Raw genomic sequence first — 23,257 nt, forward strand, 5'->3', positions numbered from 1 at the left:
GTCGCCACCGGCGCCAAATTTGTGTGAATGCTCTGAAAAGCTAATCATTTGCATATCACAGCTAAATTTCGCGTCTGCAGCACGTCATCTTCGTGGCGTAGCAATGTTAATGGCCAGTAGCGTAATTTACGTACCTACCGATGGATTGTATGTGTACGGAGTTACATTCCCATTTGACCATGTCTTCTGATTGCTTCATTCTTTTTGTCAGGCAGTGTATATTCCAAATAGGTGACAGTTTTTTCTCTTCTGTGTTGATCACCGCATAGATCTGTGCCTATTGTGTTCCCTGTGTTGCACCTGGCAGCTAGGCAGGTGGAGGCGGTGCGGCCATGACGGCTGGATCGCCAGAGTGGCGCCGCGGGGCGGTGTGGAGCGGCGCCCAGCTGGGCATCTACCGTGACCTGGGAGACGAGGAGGGCGGCGCCACCAGCAGAGGCCGCCGCGACGCCTGGCGCCTGCGCTGCTGCCTCGCCACCGCCGGCGTCGCGCTCGCCGCTCTGCTAGTAAGTCGGCCGTCGATGCTTCCAGCTGCTGCCGCTGTGGCGCATTTCGCCGGCACTCCTTGATGAGAATCGGTTGTTGCCAATGATGAACACTGTAATGTGAAAAAACTGTTGGAAACTCCTGAACATGCACATATCATTTCTCGTTATTACAATCTCTTCATTAAAATTTCGTTATCATTAACTCTAATCGGCACCCTGATTGAGTATACAGATCAGTCCATGCAATTCGTGGGGCCAGTACTGACCGCATTTACATGCACAACACGAAATGTGATATCCCAACAAATGGAAATAGTTTCTCGGGGTAAATATTCAAGCGGCAAAATTTCAAAATCGCAGGTTAAAGGAAGCGTGAGGAAAGCCATTTCACATTTGAAATGCTGCTATAATAACAACATTTTGTGAAAACCTGATCGTTAAATGCAAAGATGTAAGCGAGCGTGCACTGTTTTGTACAGATGCTGGATGTAAGTTTGTGGCATGGCCTTCCGTGTTTGATGCACTTGGTCTGTGAGTACAGGGACGGTTAATGCTGGTGGCAGAAAACATTGGAGTTGTCATCCGACGATGTCCCATATGTGTTCGACAGATCTGGTAATCGAACAGCACAAGGCAACATGTCGACACTCTCTAGAGCACGTATGCTTACAACAGCGGTATATGGGTGAGCGTTATCTTGTTTGAAAACAGCCCCCTCCGCAACCAGAGACAGCTCCTGAAATGCCTCCAGATGTAACCCAGACCATAAATCCAGGTGCAGGTCCAGATAGGTTGATTGCAGGACTACACCTGTGTCCTCATAACCGACACACTGCCATTAGCTGTAGGAGGCAGAACAGGATTTCATCATAAAAAAGAACAGACCTTCACTATCCAATGAGCTTTCGTTCGACACCATTGAAGTCAAATGGCGGCAGTTTTAGGTCAGTGGAACGCACGCTACTGGGCGTGAGGCGCAGATCTGTCCTTGAAGTAACGGTTTTGTAACAATTCGTTCTGTCACTGCGAAGCCAACGGCTGCTCAAATTGCTACTGCAGATGCAGTAAGGTGCGCCAGAGCCGTACGCCAAACACGATTATCTACCCTGTTGGCAGTGTCACATGACCGTCCAGAGCGCGGTCATCTTGTGGCCGAACATCTCTGTGCGTGCCACTGGCAGCAATTGTGTACAGTAGCTACATACCTGGCAAGACTTTCTGCAATATCGCAAAAAGAACATCCAGCTTCTTCTAGCCCTACCACAAGACCTCGTTCAAACTCAGTGAGTTGTTAATTATGGTATCTTCGTCTTTGTTGCCTTAAAGGCATTTTGGACCAACATCATTACCTCCAATCTCAATGTTAACTAACACTCACCACCACTATCGCCAGAATCTGAAGCAAATCTGATTTGCATCCTCATAGTGGTGCTATTAGTGGCATTGTTACGCGACTAGTGGAAATTTGTCTTTTCGTCGTCTTTCACATGTCGAAAAACACATACGGGCTTTCTTTTGTCTCTCACACCTTCTTCTTAGTCTTGAGACATATCGCTGTCAGTGTATAATCACATGATACAAGAATTTTATTTGACACTGCCACCTTCAAAACAGTGCTCTTGGTAGCTCAGGTATGTATCCTAGCGCTTCTGTCATAACGGAATGCATCCTGAAAGTCATTTTTAGTCATTGTGTTCAGTACAGCTTCTGACGGCCCTTGAGCCTTCTCTGTCTTGTCAAATAATCATTACTTATACTTAATTTTCAACTTGGGAAAGAAAGAATTCGAAAGTGCCATGTACAATTGGCGGATGAGGACAAGCCACGGTGATGTTCTTTGTAAAAACTGCTGCACGATGAAAGCTGTGTGTGACCTCCTGACGTTCCTCCGCACGTCCTCGCTCTGCCACCTCAGGGCATCACCAGTAGAGGTTGGTCTGCCTACAGTCTTTCACAACCGCATTCCGAACAGCACTGGCGTATTCTGGTATAATGCCGATACATAGTCGTCCTGAATGTTCATCATCATCAACAGATTTATGGCCCTTTTTGAAAGTTTAAACCGATCATTCATTTGTGTCTGGGCTGCTTTAACAAGTTGAAAACAGAACTTGGAACAACAACGTCGTTGTACAAGGTCGGTTATTGCAAAATCACAATCACGAGCAAACGTCACAATGGAAAACTACCTTCCAAAAATTAACTTAGATGTGAAGCATACTGGGGAACGCGACAGACATTGCACAACTCCAAGCGGCGGTTGGTTGTGATATCGTCTGTAAGTTCAGGTCATAAAACGTCGTGAACTTCTGGATAATACTTCATAGCAAGCAAAATCGAGAGTAATGTACACTACCGGAAAAAAGTGTAACAAATTCATGGACTCAGTTCAGTGGGGATAGTGTACACTTGTAATATGTACGTGCTGGGGGGAGGGGCAGGGCGTTACAGTTTTGGCTCTGCGGGCAGTAAGTGTTCTGAGTTTAGAGGTGAACAGAGGTCGCAATATTCATTCTACGTCACAACCACGAACAAAGAATATGAGACCGAAGATGTGAGCAAGGGCACCTTAAGAAGAAAATGAAGCACGTTTATCAAAGGCGTAATGGTGCACTGAAAAGTGGTCATGAAATATAACTCAACTGTTATACAGGACCAAAGACAGGTTGAAATACAACCACAGCAACTACCGTCAACATCTTTATAGATTTCACATAATACCGTCACCATGCTGCGACCAAGGGAGAGATCCAGGACGTCAACCACTTCTGCTTTGGTTGGCCCGATTCAGACCGACTACAAACATGAACCAATGACTTCCCTATAATGTGTTAACAGTGTTATCAGCAGTGTTTATACGTAGCTTGGGGAATGCATGTTAGAAAGTTGTGATTAAATTGCAGCCTTGCAGTCTGTATCTGCGAGCGTGTGTGTTTGTGCATGTGTGTGTGTGTGTGTGTGTGTGTGTGTGTGTGTGTGTGTGTGTGTGTGTGTGTGTGTCCGTGCTCGCATGCGTCTATTTACTCGTATTTCGCTTCATTAGAAACTTTGCTTCTGTATTTAGTTATGTGTTGTGAACCAAATCAACGAAATTTGCTTGAGATCCCTCAATAATTGAAAAAAAGATACGCTGGAGTGACGAAGTTATGAGACAGCAATACTCACATGTACAGATGGCGGTAGTATCGCGTACACCAGGTGTAAAAGGGCTCCGGTGATTCATATGAAAAGATTTTCGGCCTGATTATGGCCGCACAACGGGGATTAATAAACGTGGAATGATAGTTGGAGCTAAATATATGGGAGATTCCATTTCGTAAATCGTCAGGGAATTCAATATTCCGAGATCTTCAGTGTCGAGACTGTGTCTAGAGTACCAAATTTCATGCATTACCTCTCACCACGGGCAACGCAATGGCCGACGGCCTTACCGAACGTGAGCAGCTGCGTTTGCCTAGAGATGTCAGTGCCAACAGACAAACAACACTGCGTGATGTAAGCTCAGAATTCGATGAGGGACGTTTGACGAACTTTTGCATTAGGACAGTGCAGCACAATTTGGCGGTAATGGGATATGTTCTGTGGCGTAGACGACCGACGCGAGTGCGTTTCCCACCAGCTCGAAACCTCCTGCAGCGCCTTTCTTGGGCTCATGAGGATATCGGTTGGACCATGGACTACTGGAACACTGCGGACTGGTCAGTTCAGTTCAGATGGTAAGAGGTCATGGTAGGGTTCGATTGTAGCGCAGATCCCACGAAGCCTTGGGCCCAGGTTGTCAACAAGGCACTGTGGAAGCTGCTGGTTGCTCCCCGTAATGATGTTGGCTGTGTTTACAGGGAGGGAACTGGATCACTGGCTGTAAGTGATTATGTTCAGCTACTTGTAAATCTTCGGCCGCAATTCACTGATTTCATATTCCCAAAAAAAACAATGTTTTTTTTTTTTTTTATAAATGATAATGCGCCTAGTGACGGGGCTACAGTTGTTAGAGACTGGTTTGAAGAACATTCTGGACAATGTGAGAGAATGATGTGGCCACTCAGATCGCCCGACATGAATTGCATCGAACATTTATGGGACATAATAGAGAGGCCAGCTCATGCGCAAAATTTTACACCGGAAACATTTTCGCAGTTATGGAAGTGTATAGAGGCAGCATTTCTGCAGGGAACTTCCAACGACTTGTTCACGCCACGTCGAGTTGTGCACTACGCCAGGCAATAGGAGGTCCGACATGATTTTAGGAGGTATCCTATGACGTTTGTCAACTCACTGTATATTGATGCCTTCAAAGTGTAGGGAGTCCTGTGGATTTGGACTCACAGTACTGGTGTGCCCAGGGGCCAAAAAATATGTGAAAGAAAATAATTATTTTATGCAAACAGTTTTATGTTAATGGCAGTCGACGGAAATAATTGTACCTTGTTTCTTGACACAGTTAGGTTGGAGATAAGGTATCCATGACTATTAAAAGTTATTGTAAATAGCACTTTATTAGTCAAGATAACAATTTTTCGTAATCATTGATAACTAGTTTTGGCTAAAACATCTGAAATATTTTCTAAAACTGCAGCTGAGGGAGAGTAATTGGACACAATCTGTCATTATGACATAGGTTTCGCAGAGTCAATACTTACCAAATAAGGCCACCTTTGCTGTGTCAAATCTCCAGGCCAGTAGTAGATACATCCATATCCCAAATATTAAATGAAAGTACAGCTCCATAGACATTTATACATCCGAATAGAAAACGTAACATAGGTTGTCATTTTACCATTGTACAGACACAAAGACATAACTCTTAACCAGATATGTATGAAATGGTGCTATACGTTTATAACGTAACTTATATTGGTATGCAGAATTTTTACAATTTATAAAAAAAGGAACAGTATGTATGCTAAATATGTTATACTAACGGTACGCCATGACGCCTAGAAAGCAAGGTATTTAATGTTAATAATTTCAAGCTGGTTATGGTCATTTTGTAAATGATACTGAATGACGCTAATAAAGTCAGCATATCCACCTTGTGTGAGTTTGCAGAAATGCTCAACATAGAATACGTAAATAATTCAGTTTAAGAGTCAAATTACATTCTTTAAAAAAAGACTTCAGGCAAACTCAAGTTTCATAGTTTCACTGCAGCTACGTTTTCTTCTTAAATCTGTTGTCTCAGAGCAGTTTGAGTTTGAATTTGCAGAAAAAGTCTCAGGACAAGAGCCCACAGCTCTCACCGGGTCTCACTGAGGCTTAATTGCTATTGTGGAAGCCGACTGGAAACACAATATTTCCTGCATAAGACAGGCAGTCGTTTAATTCGTGTGCTGATTGTTGTATCAGGAATTGCACCTTCCAAGCAATTCTGCATTTTAGTGACAGAATTAGATACTATAAAATGCGTTACCAAATTAGGAAAATACATTACGAACATCGGTCATTAATTCAGTATTTTCCAACGCTGAAAGGTAAGAAAGATTTAATTCTGTCAACTGCAGAAATCCTCTACGTAACGGCCCAACATGGCGAATGCAGTGAGCGCCCGTTGGGTGGTGACTCGCAGATGCCAGGACAGGCAGCTACTTTTTTGTGACTAGTGGTCACAAGGCCAGACTCCACACCAAAAACAAGTCTGGCGTCCTGGCAAAGTTTGGAGTTCATGGCTGCAGATGTTAAATTTTTCGAAGTCAGCAAAAAAATTCGTCACTCGATACGATTCTGTCAATGAATGTGGCAATATGTGCACAGGCATGTTGACTATTGTTTATCGTAGTTCATTACACTACTACGAAAAGAAATAGTGGGTAGCACTTTCGTGAACTTAAATATCTAGTCTTTCAGGTACAACTTCATATTGGAATTTAGCAAAAGTTTCGAAGAGCAGTTCAGTTAAACATTGAACAACAGCATTGTACCAACCACTATCTACATATGAAGAGTGTTTATCACAAAGTAGGGGACAAATTGTCTCCTGTCACATAGCACCTCTTGCTAGAGGAGACAGACACTGATTTGGTACTCCACATTTTTTTCTATCAAATTTTACATTATTGAGGGTACTTGTATTTTCATGTCATTATTAGGAAAGAAAATTAAAGAGGACCAGTCTGTAAGGTACCCTTCTTAGATAATTTATCGCTGTTACTGTTTCCAACGATTTATCTCCTGTGGTGTGATACATAGTAATGAGTCTTACCCCGTGTGTATGTGAAATACTTTTATTTACGTTGAGAATCAACTTACACCCCAGCACTAATAATCGCCTACCCTCTGCTGTTGTTCATGCACTTCGCTACAGTTTTCTGTGGTTGCAACTCCACCATGCGTTTTTCATACGGGAATAGCCTCATGGTGCTTCTTGCGCCATCCCCAAGGACTGAAGTGAATAGCAACCTTCTGAAAACTATTGTGGTATCCTGATGTTACTTTTACATCTGAAAGTTTCAGCTCGATAAGAGTGGCATATTGAGTTCTATCAGCTAGGAAGTTGGGGCTGTAGTAACAACGCTGTTCCGATATTTGATAAGATCATATTTTATATATCGAGACAAATAGCTTCACTAAATTTAAAATCTTGTCATTGATACATAAGGAGAATCTCGGAAAAAACGTATGACCTTTCCAATACACGTTTTTACCTGGCATGCATATCAAAAATTGTAAAGAATAAGGAAAGGTGAATGTTTGAGCTTAACGCCCATGGACAAAGATGTTAGAGAGACACATTAGCTTCGAATTGGAGAAGAGCGAGGATGTAAACTGGTTGTGGTGTTGTTTCAGTAACCATCCGCGAATTCACGTGAATGATTTTGGAAACCCCTAAGACTGCATGAGAGGATAGGATCTGAGACCTACTTCTCCAAAATATCAATCCAAAAACTCAAGCAACTAAAAAATTACAGAAGTGAAAATAAGAATAAAACAAAGGCAAGTCTCATCAGTATGCGGGTGATAGCTAACGTCGCATGTATTGCAGAACACCTTTTTTTGATGACAAGGCATTTATGAGTCTGTGGAAGTTATCATAAATGACGACGCCAGACATGAAGAGAACATTACATGCAGCCGAAATTCGTAAACTTAATGCACTGCAGAGAATGATAAAAGAGCTGTATAATTACCACAAACTATTATCAGAAATAATATGGTGACATTAACAAATGATACTCTGCAGGAAGTCATTAATATTCATGGACTCCTCGGTGGATTTCGCCTTCAGTGCATACTATTAGTAAATAACAGAAGATTTTCGTACGTCTTTCAAGGAAAATAAAAAAAATATAAAAGCCTCATTAAGGTCCATTGAAACACGGAGATGGTAAGTATTATCGTTGATGAAGCGGGATAGCGAAAGAGTCCGTAAGCAAATACTTAAAAAAAGAAGAGTACGAGGCAACAAGCAGCGGACACTATGTCACTGTCTACGCGTTTCCTCTGCGTTCCGCTCAAGCAGGAGGTCAGAGTAAGATGAACGAAACATATGAAGTACTTGAGGTGGAGTATATTCTACTAGAAATGTGTACTCAGAAGCATACATTTCTACCAAAAAATTAAAGTAAGAAAATAAATATAATCAGTTTTTGTAGATCAGAACGCACCTTTTTCTAGGATGAAGGATGGAATTCACCCATATTTCCATATGTTGTTATGAATATAGAGAACTACAGTATATCTGCCTCATCATGGTACATGATGACTTCGTAACAGCAAATTACCTTTCTTCTCTTTCTCGTTATCTTCAGTTTCATTACATGATATTGAAAGCAGTATAAATAACGTTTTTCTTCTGCCGTATATTTACGATATTTGATACGTAGACGAAGGATATGTGATGTGAAGTCATGATAAACTGTCATTAAAGCAATACTGAGCATATTTAGCCCAGTTATCAATTGTGTGGTTATTGCCATAACATGTTTCGGAACAACATTATTCCATTTTCAAGTACTTAAAAACAAGGAAGCCAAATTAAACAATCCTCCTTATACCGACAGTCATATATGGCTTACAGACTTTCTGAGTTCTGACCTAAAATTTTTTTATTCCATTAGGCCTCGTCACGACTTAAAAACAAGTTGCACACGTGCACTGTCAACTCAAACCATAAAACATAAAACATCACAAACCTGTGAATCCTCCGCTCCCGAGCTACATTTGTAAACTGAAAGCCGCTACCATTTCCCACCCACGATGATATTTACTTGAAGCCTAATCATAACGTATAGGCTTTCACGGCAGGCGTCTTGATTAGTTAGAACTTCCGGGCTGAGAGGTCGTGGTCGATCTGTAAAACTTCTTCTTCTATGTATAACGGAAGCTTACCCTCCTAGATTATGTGGGCTACCGAAGATAGATAAGCCTAATATCCCATTGAGATCGGTAGTGAGTGCTACTGAATCGCCTACTCAGGAATTGGCTAGACATCTCGCCTCCTTGCTGCAACCGCATAACTGATTACAGCGTTAAAAATTTAGAGGACTTTATTCTAAAATTGAAGGAGATTGCTGTCAGTCCGGGTGATATCCTTCTTAGTTTTGACGTTTTATCCATGTAATAATTCCTGTTGACATAGCTCTTTCATACATAGCTGATATGTTTCCCACTGGTATAGTAGCTGTTTCGACATACCCCGTACAAGACTTATTTCCAGTATGATAACGAGTTTTACGAACAAACCGAAGGATGCCCATTGTCAGCCCTCTGAGTCCAGCTGTTGCTAATCAATTCATGGAATTGTTTGAACAGCAGGCGCTGCAGTCTGCCAGTAAAAGCCCTTTGAAGTGCTACCGGTATGTGGATGACACGTTTGAGGTATGGAATCACGGTGAAGAGGAATTGTATGGTTTCTTGGTGAAACTAAATAGTAATAATCCAAAGATGCTATTTACTGTGGAGAAGAAGAGCAACAGGCAACTACATTTTTTGGATGTATCAGTAATAAAACGGGCAGATTTTAGTCTAGGGCATAAATAGTATTGAAAGGACACACACACACACACACACACACACACACACACACACACACACACACACACCGTTACTTCCATAAGGAATCGAACCATCATCATTGGTGGACAGTTCAAATAAGATCCGTCAGCCAGTTTATTTGCAAGATGAACTAAATCATTTGCGAACGTCTTTTAGGGAAAATGGATATGCTTACCACGAGATAAATCGAGCACTCTATCGCAGAAGAAGAGTGTCTGACAACATTAAGCTACAACAGCTGTCTGGTGAAAAAAGCTTTTCTTCAATTTATTCCCAATATCACGGACCATGTTGGGAAAGTTCTGGCTAACTTTCAAGCTGAAACAATCTTTAGAACCACCGAAAAAGTCAGTGAGTGTTAAAGACCGGCGAAAGACGCATGACACACCCCTCAGCAACTCATGGGGTGTATAACATTCCTTGTAACTGTGGGAAAGTTTATATTGGAACAACGAAAAGAAGTGTCAAAACACGCTTAACCGAACACAAAAGGAACTGTCGACTAGTAAAGACCGACAGATCACCTGTAGCGGAACACGTTTTCAAAGACGATGTTCATGACATAAAATTTTGTGAGAGGAGCGTGCTAGCCGGGGCTTCGTATTATTATGCACATATGTATAGGGAAGCTATAAAGATTCAGATTAGGTACAAAAATACTAGGAAATAGTCAGAAATCTAGATTTTCACAGTAAAGGTCATAGTGGCTACTTGTATCGATGAACGGAATGTTACTGAGTTTGTAAACACTGACGTGTCCAATACGATGCTTCCCAGTCACATTTGTACTGATATCTCGCCTGTTAGTCCTTAAAGAAAACTTTTTTTAAGTCATCAACCTTTCCACTGGTTTGATGCTATCCCCCTCCACCTTTCCCCATATTACATCTGTACACAACTATTACATCCAACGTACACTGTCATCTGTTTTTACTTTTGTAGTCTTTATGTATATATATCCTTTTTCTAGGCTCTTTGTCCTTCCAACGATATTTTAACAATTTCTGGATACCATAGCTTCCCATTCTTATTGCAAGACTAGTACATGGATTTCAAACCACACATATTCTGTCATAGTGCTCCTTCTTTTACTACCTTATCCATCCTCTTAATGTTCAATATCATTTAACAGCACCACGTGTCAAATGCCGCAGAGTCTTCTACGTTCGATGTCCGAATTTCAATAGAATGCTGTTGTCATCTCTGAAAGCCAGGGTTCTTAGTTCGAGTCCCGATCTGCAAACAGTTTTAATGTGTTAGGAGGTCTCATGGAACTTTCAACGCATCATTATGAAACTAGATCTAAAACACAGCTTGCAGAACGTTATCTATGATGTTCGGTTATCAAGTATCAGAGTATCCTCCGAACATGGCTCACTACCTTAACTTCATGGGTGAATATAATCACGAGACAAAGCATGACGACCACCTAAGAGCGTAGTGGCCAAACGATGGATTCGACAAGTCCTTGGTAGGTTTCCCTGGTTCCGAGAAGCTCGTTCCTTCTAATTGCTATGCCATTACGTGGCGAGGTGTGGCCTTGCCATCTTTTAAGTTTAGACAACAGCTGTGTCGTCCTGACCACAAATGTAACAATACCTTTCTGATACTTAAAATGGCTGTCGAGCAGCGAGGCAACATCAAGTTTTTAGAGCCCCCAGAGTTTGTGGGTGAGAATTCATGGAACTCGACCCGAATACCGAGAGAGAGATCTCTGGTCACTCCTCCACACCTTTGAACCAGACCACAAAGAAAACTGTGTGGCGAAGTTTGGGCCAGCAAATTAATCACAGTCCTGGATCATCCTCCATATTTGCCGAATTTGGTCCCAACACTCCTTGGTCACCAAAGCGATGTTGGAAATGAGAGCGCAAAATTACGATGCATTTGAGAACATCCAATAAAATTGTACTATGGTACTAAATACAGTTCGATAAAAATATTATAGTCTGTTTCAAACAGAAGACTATTTTGAACAAATACAGTGATTTTGTTAAATAAATTTATGACGTTTATTTTTCCTAGCGACAATCTTAACGGAACTGGGGGACACATTGTGTCAGGAAATTGCATTGGAACCAGGTGGCATTAGTCGTGCACTGGACAGAAGTGTTAACATTTATATTTATCAGTGCGTTGTCTCGGAAAATTTATTGTAATGACTATGATTGCTAGTGCCAACGGCCTTGCCGCAGTGGTAGCAGCGGTTCGCGTCAGATCACCGTAATTAAGCGCTGTCGCGCAGGGCTAGCACTTGGATTGGTGACCAAACGGTCTGCCGAGCGCTGTTGGCAAGCGAGGTGCACCCAGCCCTTTTGAGGCAAACTGAGGAGCTGCTTGATTGAGTACTAACGGCTCCGGTCACGAAAACTGACAACGGCCGGGAGAGCGGTGTGCTAACCACATGCCCCTCCATATCCGAAAATGTGACGCCCTGGGCTGAGAGGATGGCACGGTGGCCGGTCGGTACCATTGGGCCTTCCAAGGTCTGTTCGGATGAAATTTGTTTTTTTTTAATTATTACTGGTAAAGAAATAAGAATACGTACATTTGTCCGAATCATTTGTAATTGGCATCCCAATTTTACTGAAAGACGTCTATAGCAAATGGGAAAGACACCTTGTCTTTAGAATGGGAAAACAGGTCGTCTCCTGATGTATAAAAACATTCACCATTGTTCTATTGCTCTGTTCAGCTGGTGTAGTGCTCCTGTCAGTTTCATAAATGCTTGTTATTATCTTTTACATGAGTTTATTAAAAAAAAATGGCTCTGAGCACTATGGGACTTAACTTCTGAGGTAATCAGTCCCCTAGAACGTAGAACTACTTAAACCTAACTAACCTAAGGACATTACACACATCCATGCCCGAGGCAGAATTCGAACCTGCGACCGTAGCGATCTCGCGGTTCCAGACTGAAGCGCCTAGAACCGCTTGGCCACACCGGCTGGCGTTATTTGGCATTTCTGCCGCTGATGCACAGTTCACGTGACACTGAAAGTTCAACTTCATTCTATCGCAAGGGGCGCGTCTTTCCATGTTGTTCAGTTCCAGTTTCCCATACATCAGACCAATGTTCTTTTGTTATATTCTTCTGAGTCAGACACATGGTAAGTACTCCGGAGAGCAACGAAACATACCGTCCCGTTAATTTACTGCCGTAGAGGGCTATGTGGCTACGTATTATTGCTAGACGTGGGACTCAAATGAGAAAACTTTTTGTAAGTTTTTCATCGTACAGAATAAGTTTCACTAATATCTATCACTTGAATTATCTTTTCACACTTTGAAGATTTTATCTTGACGTACAGTCGTAAGGGCCTTACATTCTGTATCCATGTTGTATGTCAAGACGAAGTTATCAAAATTGTCAAAGAAATGAAAAATTCACATAGTACAGATATTTATGATATGTCAAACAATTTACTGAAAGAAGTAATACCTTACATTGCAGCACCATTAACATATTCTATAAACTTGTGTCTTACAGAAGGGGTCTTTCCTGATTCTCTCAAACTATCCAAGGTGACTCCTATCTTTAAGAAGGGAAGCAAAGCTGAGCCTGCTAACTACAGGCCATTTTCACTAATTCCAACACTAGCCAAAGTCTTTGAAGGCATAATGTATCAGCAGATCTATGAGTACCTAGAACTAAACGATATGCTGAGTACATCAGTTTGGTTACAGGAAAGAAAGGTCAACCATACATGCCATAGAACTCTTAGTGAGTGACATTTTAGCAGCATTTGAGGACCAGGCTCACCTACAGGTAACCTTATGTGACCTGAGCAAGGCCTTTGACTGTGTTGACCACTCTGTTTTACTCTCTAAACTGGAATATTATGGAATATGTGGCAAAAATTTAAAACTCGTCAAATCATACCTTAATAATAGGAAGTAAGTGGTAAGCTCAGGAAGTAATGTGTCAAACACACTTGAGGTTCAACACGGAGTGCCACAGGGATCTAAATTAGGACCACTTCTATTCCTCATACATATAAATGACCTACCGGCAAATATTAATATAAAGACATATATGTATGCAGATGATACAACTCTGCTCTCTGTAAACCATGATTTTGATAAACTTGTAAGCAGTATGAATTTGGCAAAAGAAAATGCAACATCATGGTTTAATGCAAATGGGCTACTATTAAATGAGACAAAGACCCAGAACATGTGGTTCAGTCTATCAAAGACTACAAAAATAGAAAAACAAAGTGCAAAATTTTTAGATATAATCCTGGACAACAAACTAACATGGGACTCTCATGCAGAACACATAGCAGTTAGGCTGTCAAGAGTTATATACCTGTTGAAGAGGCTGATGTTCTGTGTGACATCGGAATATGTAAGAACAGCGTACTTTGCTTTTTTTCAGTCTGTTTTAAGGTATGGGCTAACGCTCTGGGGAAATAGCAAAAAAATAAATGAAATTTTGGTGATCCAGAAGAAAGCAATCAGAATAATAGCAAAGGTAGATAATAGGACACATTGTAAACCATTGTTCATTAAATATTGAATTTTAACAGTTATTAATCTATATATTCTTGATAGTGTTAACTTCATACTTGCGGAACTACCTAATTTAAGTGTAATGAATCAAAGACATGACTACAATACAAGAAACTGTACTTCTCTGATCTTGCCACAGAATAGATTAGCAAAAACAAACAATAGCCATAAGTACATGTCAATTAAAATATATAACAAATTGAACAAATATGCCACAAGCATGCCAATCAAATTATTTAAGGAAAAGCTACACAGCTTCTTGTTAATGAACCCATTCTATTCAATAGAAGAATTTTTAGAAATACCCAATATCAACTTAAGTTAAATGTGTTAAATTTATTTAATAAAAATATTAGGTTAAGTGAACTGACGAAGTCTATTGCATGTAATAATGCTGAATGACCAATGAAGAATCTGAATCTGAATCTGTTAACGTCTGTGACCAAGCTACTGAACATAGTCTCTTTCAAATAAAAGTATAGTATTTTTAATCCTCGTTCTTGTTAATAACAACCGTTCCCGATGAAATAAATTCGGTGCTATCGTTATTAAGTATATCTGATAAGGAAGTGAGGAACCAAAATACATTTAAAATGGAAGTCCTTCTGACGTTTTTGTGGCGGAGTGAATGGTACACCAAGCTGAAGTTTGGGCAGTTCCAAACATAGCTAATAGTTGCCCACATAACTAATATCCGAAGATTTGGGTGCATATGACTGAAGTAAATTAAAACTACTATTCTCGTTATTCAGATCAGACATCAGTCCTTCCTTCCAATCTGTGAAAAAAACAGTGTTGGTCCATATACCACTCTATGCCCAGTCCACACCTTCCGGCTCTCTAAATTCTCATTTACCAAAAGCACCACAGACCATTTTTTCCTTGTATATATTTTTTTGCTGTGCATCCTAGTGCATCCGCCAAGTCACAACGCAGGCGAAGCTGTGTGATTAGTGGTCGTGCGATGTTTGAAGAGGACTGTGATAAAACTTAAGAGGGCGACATCTGCAAGAGTCACTGCATAAATGAATGTCGCCCCTGTGAACGCTTTCAGCACCATAACAACTTGAAGGGAGCGCCATAATCAGGGAGTTGCAGGGTGAGATGAAATTTCAAAACCACTTATCAATGATGCAAACGTCCGTAATAGTAAACGTGATGCCGATGCCACAATACCTGTACCATGGAACAACAAAAGAAAGTAGTTTGGTCGGAAGAGTTCTGTTTGACACTGCTTACAACTTTGGCCGAGTTTACGTTCAAAAAGTAAAATAAGGCGGCGATGCGGTGATGGTTTGGGCTGCCATTTCGTGGTATTCCATGGGTCCCACGGTTTGTCTGTAAGATCGCATAACTGCCAAGCATTATGTACGACTTTTGTTGATCAGGTCCATCCTATGATACATTGCTTGTTGCTTAACCGTGATGCTTTGTTGTAAGACGACAGGGCCGCCGTTCATGAGTCTGCATCCTCCAGGACTGGTTTTGTGAGATCGGACACGAACTGTCGCATCTCCCTTTCCTATAGTAGTCGCCGGTTGTCTTACACCATACTGGGTGTAGTAATTTGTTGTGTTTTGGTGTTACCATATTGTGTAAATTATTTCAGTTTAGTCTAATTTATTTACAACTGTATTTACCCACACTCTCTATTAATGTGCCCGTTCCTGGTTGAAATTTATCTCTTCCAGAATTTTCGCTGTCTTTCTTGTCGGTGATCAGTACATCTACTCGCAATACATCAGGGTACATTATTACCATAACCACTCTCAAATAAGAATGTAAAAGCAACATGCCAATGAAGATCAGATTACTATTGTTTAGTTCTTTGTTCCTTCTCCTATAGAGAATCATCGATTATTAAGTTCATCACAAGTATAATACAGCAGAGCACGAATTTCCTGAAACAGCAGAAACTGTACCGCGCAAAGAGCCGTTACGCTGAAAAACATGACGACAACGACAAGATTGGTTGGACGTAATGCACGTGACATGCCTCCCCATTTACGGTTTCGGTTGCAACAGTGTTCATATCCACCAAAAAAGGATCTAACTGATAACATTTTACCCCATTGTTTGTTCCACATAATTTGAACCTCTTCCTTATTGTACTCTACTTACAATTTCGGCTGAAAATACATTTTTTAATGTATGCATTAGTATGGCTCACCATAGTGACCATATCGAACTGATACGATACTACACATTACACTTGTCACAGCCTTGCTTGAGAAGCCTAAAACCACTTTTTTTTTTATAAGTTATGAAATGTTGAATGTATAACGAAAAGAATACGATGCCTTTGCGGTAAGGCCACAAATTCCGAATATGAAGATTATTTTTACTGACGACTTTCATTTTTTAGTTAATAATGTCTACTGTATGTGTCTTAAAAGATGAAAAACATTTTACGACAAAGTCAAGTTCCTTCGGAATATCTCGTTTTGGCGTCCACCTAGCACTGTGGCGCAGAGCCGTTCCTTTCAAACATCTACTATTTGTGATAATAATAATTACATGTGATACATTTGTGAAATATCCTAGTGGTAGCGCTATTCAGATTCATAGCTCACACCAACAAATTTTGTAGTATTCTTTGAGTATTGTTTGATTTATAAATAATGTCAATCCCTTTTCGTTTTGTTGATTTAGAAGTAACTCAAACTGAGTGTCTATTGTAAGTTCTGTAATCTGCCTACCGAAAATTGCACCTGATTTCACTTTTCCCTGCTTGCCTAAACAAATTTTGACTTCACTGAACAAATTTAAAGCATTCCAACCCCTCAGCTACCCTAGATGGCAGTCATGTTTGCTAGAGGTGTGTTTGCTTGTGTGAATAGATGTGTGTATATTTCCTTTTCTGACGAAGGCTTAGGCCCATACGTAACGGTAAAGTGCTATTTTTCTGTGCCTGTCAGCAACTTAACGTGTCATATTTACAACTAGTAGCAATCTATCTTTTCCTTTATGTTGTTAAATGTAGAGCTGTATACGTAGGGCCTACAACGCTTTCACATCATTTACGATGTGTCCTTATTTTAAGTAAAGTACCGGAAGGAAAAATTTCTCAAAACTTTTTTTATTCCTGATATTAACGACAGGCGCTCTTTTCCACAAGACAGAACGAAGCAGTACTGTTGTGGACTACATCGTAATCATTGGGCGCACATATGTCATACATCTCATGTTCCATTCACCCACACACTAAGTTTGAACAGATACGTTGTACGAATATGTTTGGTTCCCACAGCTTGACCAGGCACCTATCTTACATCCAAAATACATGAAATAAACCTAGGCTGCGTGACTGGAAACTTCCTCTAATTGAATGTCGCTTCACCGCAAATGTAGCGAAAGCTATTTGCTGTATTAACACACCTACATTGTGTGTGCCAATTAACAACATAGACCAAAAAATGTCACGAATGTGCTTTGAGAAGTAAGACGTGGTCACTTTGTTATACCAACTCTTTTGAACTCAGGGTTGTTACCTTGCCAAAACCCTACTGATCACGTGATGAACATGGTCATGTCATGTCATGGCCAGGTGCTTATACGTTGGGCCTGATGTTTAGTGAAAAAAGCGCAACTGCAGTTAGTGGCTACAATTCAAAATTTAGATCTGATATGCTAATTCTAAAGTCAGTTTTGAATCCAGTGGCACCAAAATAACGGTGCTTAGCTCGGTTAATTTCCATAAGATTATTTGTGTTGAACTGTGCAATTGATCAAATATCAAACGCTTACACTGTAATAAATGTAAACAAATGAACGACCATTGTGATCGTGTACCTACACGGACATTTGAAAATTACTTTGGAACTGAAACTGTACAATAATGGACACTAAATGAAAATTTCATTTCATCCAGTGATAGGCACTTAATGAACTGATATGATTCCTCCATATTTAACTCTGAATCTGTAACGTCTTCAAAGGCATGTACAAATATATAATAGATAATCTCTTGGCATTCAATTTAAGATGTAGAGATGTCGCTGGAGCTCACTCCAACTTGTTTCATAATGTAAAGATACTGAAGAATAAAACAGCTCAAGTCCCTCGTGCACCTTGGAGTGAGTGGAACACGACGATTCCTTGGGTCATGTCGGAGATGTCCCTGCTGACGTAACGAACTCAAAGAAAGAGCAGTTACACTCTTTCAAGAGCGTGGATACTGCAGTAGCGAAGTAATAAGTACCAGCTCGAAAGTTAATGCTCTTGGAAGGAGACCTTTATTACTTCGCCAGTATATTGCAATTTGTTTTCTATTTTCTTTCCCAGACTTCCCATGTCCTAATTTCTTTGTATCCTCCAGAATATTGCAGTGCATCGCAGACTTAGGTAGGCATCTCATTACGTATTAGACTGCATAACTATCACGAAAGTGGACGTCAATTTCAGATGAAGCTAAATTTACCTAATTACCAAATGTGGATTTGGTATTATTCAGCTTATATTCTTCACCACAAATAGACAAAATAAAAAACAATAATAGCCACAGCTCGCGAAAACGTATCGTAATTTACAAGAAAGATGATGGTACTGTTATTTCATTAATCTTGTACAAACCCACTACAGTCAAGACATGGACTCAGCATTCAGCGTGCAGAATTGAAACATGACGGACATATCACTAGCCGTGTTCCATCAACTTCGTGGTCAGAGGACTCTGAAATGATATTTGTGGATATTATTTGTTTCATTGGAATACAACGGAATGGCTTTCTTTTATAAAATATTGCTGTGTTACTACAACAATGTTAATTGCAAACAATGTGAAACTTTCGCATCAACATCGTTTCTGTAGACACTATTCCATCGAGAATACGAGTAATACAACATAAGTATATTTAATTCGGTCTCAAACTCCATCACAGTATCCCTAATACATTTAATATGGGCTGTGACGTTGCTTAATGCATGTGTTCCCATGTGTCTGACTCTTTTCACTCCGAACTTTAACACCTAGAAATCTTAACAGAAGCTTCCTAAGATATTAGCATTATATTCATGATCGGCGTTATTTATTGAGGAAAGAGAAATAAAGACTTGAATGGACATACATGCGGTAGGAAAGCTGTCAAAATAGGAGTTTTTTTTCAGGGGATCTGTGTATGCTTTGATAGAACTAACATACAGTAAAATTGTTGCATTACACTTATGTATCCTGAAAATACTAATCTGGTGAGCAGACACACATCAAATAATGATCGGTAATCAGTGAAGTAAATAATGTACAAGAAACTATCTTCTTCATTTTTAAATCGCCCCTGGTGGCAGTATTCAATACTTTAAAATATCTGAACTAAAAGCTCTCACCAATTACAGGTGACTAAACTAAAGAACCTCATCAGTTATAGGTTTTTAGTTTCCCAGTTTAGGCTGTGATACACCCATAATACCGGGAACGTTAAAGTGTCCAATTTTTATTTTATTTATAACTGTAGGAGCTGGAAGTGAAATACTGAATTCTGTGAGTTAAGACTTCGTAAAATTTAGAGTTGGTCCATTTGTATTTAATACGTTCAAACTTTCGTAAGCCACTGTTTCATTCATAAGATAGTGCTCAATTTTTCACAATACTGGTTTCATTTGCAAAAAGGACAGTATATACATCCTCTGACAATGGATGCAGAAAATACTAATAATGTAGGACAGAAAATAGAGACCTGTGGGACACCATGTCTTGTAGCTTCTGAGTGCATGTTTCTGTGTCACCAATGTTGGACATACATTTTAATATTCGCTAATACACTGATGTCACTAAACTTAAAAAAAGATGTAAAATAGTATGAAATTAACTGCACACTTGCATATGCAAACGGTCAGTACTCGTATTTCGACTTACTATACAAAATAAGCAGGACTAATGTCATCTACAAGAGCTTGCTGAAAAGTAATGCCTTCTTATTTTTGATGTGAAAATTCTTAAAGCTCGTTGATTAACATCGCACAGCTTTATTCTTCATTTTTACATATTTCCAGTCCTTTGCTGATACAGGGCTACGAATTGTGTACAATGTGGTGTCGTGTAGGCTATTGTCAGTGGCTGAGAAAGACAGTGCTGTAATTCACTTTAGAATTCGAAGAGTATCTCAACATATGATGCATCCTATTCTTTAGCATAACTTTTCTAGACAACTCGCGGGCACTGGAACCTGTGCTGTCACCGATGATCCTCTATACAGTCCCGACTTGACCCCATCGGATTTTCGTATGTTTGAAAAACCTGAAGAACATCTTCGAGGACTTCAGTTCAATGGTGGTGAAGCGGTGAAAGCAGATGCGAGGTTCTGGCTCCATCAAGGAAGTCAAAATTCTACAGTGAGGGTTTGAACAATTTGATTTTTCGTTCGGAGAAAAGCGTTCCTCGTCAGGATGAATATACTGAGCCAGAAATACACTGTCTGAAAAACATTACGACACCTGGAAAGGCGGAATCTACTTTGATACGATGACAGAATACTCCGCCTGGGGGATAGTAGATATACTGACAATAGTTTCAACGGTATCCGCCAACAAATAACGTAATGGCATAGCTACCAGAGTGCCATTTGTGTCTACCCTTTGATAGGGAATGCTCACATCCAAAAGGATCCATGTGACGCACACGTGTGATGTAAGCAAGAAGACATGTCACAGAGAGACGAACTCCTGCTTCCTACAGATAAATGTGCTAGATTGGAATTGGTCAGTCTGTGGTCTTGCGAAGGGCGAGATGGTCCTTCGGAGAATTTCCACACAAGTTCCACGTGCCACGTCAGTTATGCTACGATGATGGTACCACTTGTCACGTGGACATTTTCACATTCTTAGACGAGGCTCTGGACGTCCATGTAGCACTGACGCTTCCAGGATCGTCGTTTTGTAAGCAGATTGTGCAGCTTCCGCAGCACATGTAAGAGGGCTCGTCAGCCCATACGCGTCTACATGAAATGTTGCGAACTGGTTATTAGCTATGGGACTATGGGCATGCGCACCTCTATCCTGTCTTCCACCCACAGCATCGAAGTGTACTGCTCGACTGGTGCCATAAAAGGATAACTTGGAAGATGGAATGGTGAGTGGTGGTCTTCAGCGATAAAAGCAGATTCTGCCTGCACACAACTCATAGTAGTTTTAACGTACGACGTAGACCTGGGGAGCACTGTTTCATAGCGTGTTTCCGTCTAAGACTCATTGGCCCCACATATGACCTTATGGTGATTTTGGAGGGGACGCTAACTAGTGCTAGCTAGTCCCGTTCTTTTACAGTTCTTGCAACAGGAAGGTCATGTGGTTTTCCAACAGGATAATGCTCGTCCACTCACTACCTGTGAAATCGTTGAAGGTCATCGTGCTGCGCAAGACGCGCAGAGACTTTCCTGGCGAGCACGATCTCGGAAGCTGTCTCCATCCCGGCATGTTTGGGATATGATGGGACGAGAAGTCACTCATATATCTCGTCAGCCAACCACTCATACAAAACTGCGCGAACAGGTCGAACTGAGTTGACATAACGTATCTCAAGACAGTATTCTCAGTCTGTATGAACGACTACATACCAGAGTCAGTGCCTACATTGCCACCAATGGTGCTAACATGGGTATTTGAGCTTGGGTCATAACTGTTACCTCAGAACCGCTTCTGCTATTGAACCGTAAATGTAATCGTTTCATGTACATGATAATGAATTATTGCAACAATGAATCTTGAGTGAATTGGAAATGTCTAACAGGGTGTACTAATTATTTTGTGGCAGTTTATGTAAACATTAAGAATGAAGGTGAAGAATGTTAATAACTTTCGTTTTATTTAAAAAGGGTTAAGTATATCCACGTAGAAAATTCTGAGGCACCACTTTTAGGTACGCACTCTTATATTGCATATGCATGGAAGTAGTAGTAGCTTTATTCATCCGTAGATTTCTTTTTACAGCGATATAGGACATGTCAAAATATATACAAATTTAGGTAAATTTAAAATAAGCTAATTCGTATACACATATATTTACAGATTTATAGTTAGAGACAATCATTGGATTTACTATTGGTATACAATACTTTTTTTACATTTAATTTATTAAACAATGTAATGCACATTGTTCACTCATATCAGTCACTGCACACACTATGCACACATTGTTTCATAACACTTCACTCACTACCCCCCTGAAAATCTGTCAGCATCCTTCCAGATGTTGAGCTCAGAAAGAGGAAGAGGTGTTAGTCTATGTATAGCTTCGAGGTAAGTATTCCTAGAAAGGAGAAAAAGAAGGAAAAAACGTAAAGTGGAGGTGTTATGTGGAATGTTGGATATTTTATAACCATTATTATTATTTGTTATTTGTATAGCATTTTTTCAAACTCCTACTCTGTTTTAGCTAAGTAATACTTTCGATGTATAAAATGTATTGCTTAGCAGGTACTTTTTAGCTGCCTTTTACAATATGTGTATTTTCCCAATTTCTTTAATCTCTTTTGGTAATTTATTGTACAGATTTATTCCTTGGTAGAAAATGCTGTTTTGAGTTTTGTGTTTACTTTTTCTGGGTGAATGTAAGTTGAGTCTACCTCTGGTTGCATGGTCGTGGAAAGAGCTGTTTGTACAGTAATTACCAATGTTATTTTTGATGTGTACAAGTGACTGGTAAATATATTCACATGGAGCAGTTAAAATCCCCAATCTTAACAATGAGCTCGACTAGTAATTTTGGTTATTATTCTTATGGATCTTTCTGGAGTTTGAAAACTGTTTTCATATATTCTGCATTTGTTCCCCAAAAAAGAATGCCATAGCTAAGAATTGAGTGTACATATGAATAATATTTAACTAAAAGACACTACATGATGGTAGGATTCTAAGGGCATAACATGCCGATGACATTCAGTTCCCAAGTACCTTTGTGTGTTCACATCACTTCAACTGAGAATCAATATTCATTCCTAGCAATTTTGCATTTGTTACACAGCCTATAGTGGTGCCATCTAAATATAATTTAACATTGTCATTTTTCCTCTTCAAACTGAAATTCGTGTCATTTTTCCCCTTCAAACTGAAATTCATGGTATTAGTTTTCTTTATGTTCAATGTCACTTTATTACTTATTGACCAATGAGAAACTTCCTTGAGAGGAAGGATAACGAAATTTGCCTAACTGCGATCACCATCGTCATACAGGCCCAATATATGGTATAGGGTGCAATTCGGTACGCATCACGATCGTCTCTGCTTCACATAGCTGGTACTTTGGACAGTAGTAGGAATCGCATTTCTTGCGT

The 23,257-nt window shown here is 40.1% G+C and overlaps 1 protein-coding gene across 1 annotated transcript in view; it reads left to right on the top strand.

The window, feature by feature from the left end:
• LOC126284403 (uncharacterized) overlaps positions 1-23,257 on the top strand; it is a 297,854-nt gene that overhangs the window by 47,297 nt on the left and 227,300 nt on the right. Inside the window, exon 2 of the mRNA XM_049983308.1 lies at positions 312-506. Coding sequence (XP_049839265.1) covers positions 333-506 — 174 coding nt within the window. The 5' untranslated portion in view covers positions 312-332. The remainder of the gene's footprint in view (positions 1-311; positions 507-23,257) is intronic.

Source organism: Schistocerca gregaria, chromosome 8, assembly GCF_023897955.1.
Source record: "Schistocerca gregaria isolate iqSchGreg1 chromosome 8, iqSchGreg1.2, whole genome shotgun sequence".
NCBI lineage: Eukaryota > Metazoa > Arthropoda > Insecta > Orthoptera > Acrididae > Schistocerca > Schistocerca gregaria.